The sequence below is a fragment of the Propithecus coquereli genome, unplaced genomic scaffold, assembly GCF_000956105.1.
Source record: "Propithecus coquereli isolate 6110/MARCELLA unplaced genomic scaffold, Pcoq_1.0 Scaffold353, whole genome shotgun sequence".
Classification (NCBI taxonomy): Eukaryota; Metazoa; Chordata; class Mammalia; order Primates; family Indriidae; genus Propithecus; species Propithecus coquereli.
This window is the reverse complement of record NW_012149208.1, coordinates 820211-822327: the sequence shown is the minus strand read 5'-3', so window position 1 is coordinate 822327 and position 2117 is coordinate 820211. Positions and strand designations below refer to the sequence as shown.

Genomic DNA, 2117 nt, shown 5'->3' with positions numbered 1-2117 from the left:
TTTTTTTTTTTGAGAGAGATCTTGCTCTGTTATAGCTTCAACCTCAAACTCCTGGGTTTGAGCCAGCCTCCTAGGTAACTGGGGCTGCAGGTGTGTGCCACCACTGCCAGCTAATTTTTCTATTTTTTGTAGAGATGGTGCTTTTGCTCAGGCTGGTCTCAAACTCCTGGCCTCGAGTGATCCATCTCAGGCCTCCCAAAGTGCTGGGATTACAGGCGTGAGCCACCACGCCCAGCCTGGTTTTTTATTTTTCTTGAGTGTTTTCCTGGTTGCTGTAAACTTTTGATTAGTTTTCAGAGTTCAAATAAAGTTGATTTTGACAAGTTTTGTAAGTTTATTATCCCCTTCTGTGGAGGGACAGGCTTTTGCAGTTCTGTGGTCTGCCATTTTTGCTGATGTCACTGTCACTATTAGACTTTTTGAGTTAATAATGACGAATTGTGGCAAAGGTGAAACTTAACTGCAGCCTTTATGTTTACCATGTTTTGGCCACTGCCATTGCAGTAAGTTTCATAATACTTTTAAGTGGTGTACAAAAGATGTGGGTCCAGAACTAGGCAGATTGCATTTTTTTGTTCATGTTTGTGATTATGAGAAACTGATTTGTATCTATTTCAAGTCAGGTTTTAAAGTGGCATCCTTTCATGTATCCTGAAGGACTTTTGGTCTACCAGTGACTCAGTGTGTTTCTAAATTACGTGAGACTGTTCCTCATTGCATAGCAAAATAGGGTTTGCTAACACCTGGATCTTGAAGCAGCAAAAATTAACATGACATCTTTTTTTTTTCCCCAGCATATTATGGGGGTACAGGTGTTTAGGTAACATGACATCTTTTTGTACTTGGAACTGGGCAAATCCTTGCTGCTGTGTTCATTAGACTGTACAGGATGTAGACACAGTGATATTCACAGGAGTCAGATGATAAAAACTTTGGTATACATGGAGTCAAACTTTTATTTTCTGTTTGAATGTCATAGATGTCATAAGCAAAACCAATATTTTAAATTCCTGCCTTATAAAGAGGTAAATCAGAGACATGATTATTTGCTTTGAAAACGTTTCCTTTTTGTAATTCATTTCTTAATTTAAAGATAGTTATGTTTGTTTGGTATGGTATAATTAACATATCAAAGTTCAGTTTACATATATCAGAACACATCTCCTGTACTATCAAGTGACATGCGTAAGATATTCACTATGTACAGTCCACAGCCTCTGTTTGCTTGTCCTTCCACATAGAATGGTCTGGTTACTTCTCACTGCTGTCAACTTGGATTCAGGAAATAACATCTAATTTTTATAATAATCTAAGCAGTTTTTTCCCCCAGTAAAAAGGCAACCTTGTCGAAAACAAATCTTTAAAAATATTCTAGAGACATAATGATAGTGAATAAGAGCTGGGGATTGGTAGTTTAATTGATCTAAAGCTTTTAGAATTTTCAGAGGTAATTAGATTTTTAAAAGGATCATTTAGTTTTTGAAACTTTAACCAGACTCAACTAAACAGTAACAGGATGAAAACAGGTGTTGCTAGCATGGAAGGAGCATAGTGTCATCTGTTTCTAGTTCTGTAATTGGAGAGACCCCACTGCCTGGCTGGCTCCTTGGAGGCTCTGTTTGGCTCAGCAGCTCCAGGCCTCCCACCAGGCAAAGGGAAGGAGAACAGGAAGGACTTACGTGCCTAGTCAGCCTGTATAATTTATATAGCCTGTTCTGTGACCCTCTCTTTTTACTAGTGGAGAATCCCTTAAAAGCAGCCAGAGTTGTTTTAGGACCAGTGAAAGGAAATGCCTCTTTTTCATGGCTACTTATAAACATGTGTAACCTATTACCTAAAGAAGTTACATAAGTCAGAATTTAAACTGGTACAAATGGTCAGGCTCTAACTAAAGAAGGAAAATTATTCTTCTACTTGGATCTAGGTGAGAGTGTCATTTTCCTTCTTTTAAAAATAGCACATAGAAAAAATTACAAAAGAAAAAAATAGCACAAAAATAACAAGCTTCTCACCAACTCATGCCAAGCGACATATTTTTTTTCCTGAATTTCATTTTTGTTGTAATTTTCCAGTCTGACTTGGCTCTTGAGTCTACCCTTTAGCCTTCCCCTCCAGTA

General features: G+C 37.8%; 1 protein-coding gene across 1 annotated transcript in view; it reads left to right on the top strand.

The window, feature by feature from the left end:
• DDX46 (DEAD (Asp-Glu-Ala-Asp) box polypeptide 46) overlaps positions 1-1753 on the top strand; it is a 90940-nt gene extending 89187 nt beyond the window's left edge. The window contains exon 13 of the mRNA XM_012651303.1: positions 1739-1753. Coding sequence (XP_012506757.1) covers positions 1739-1753 — 15 coding nt within the window. The remainder of the gene's footprint in view (positions 1-1738) is intronic.
• The last annotated feature ends 364 nt before the right edge of the window (positions 1754-2117 follow it).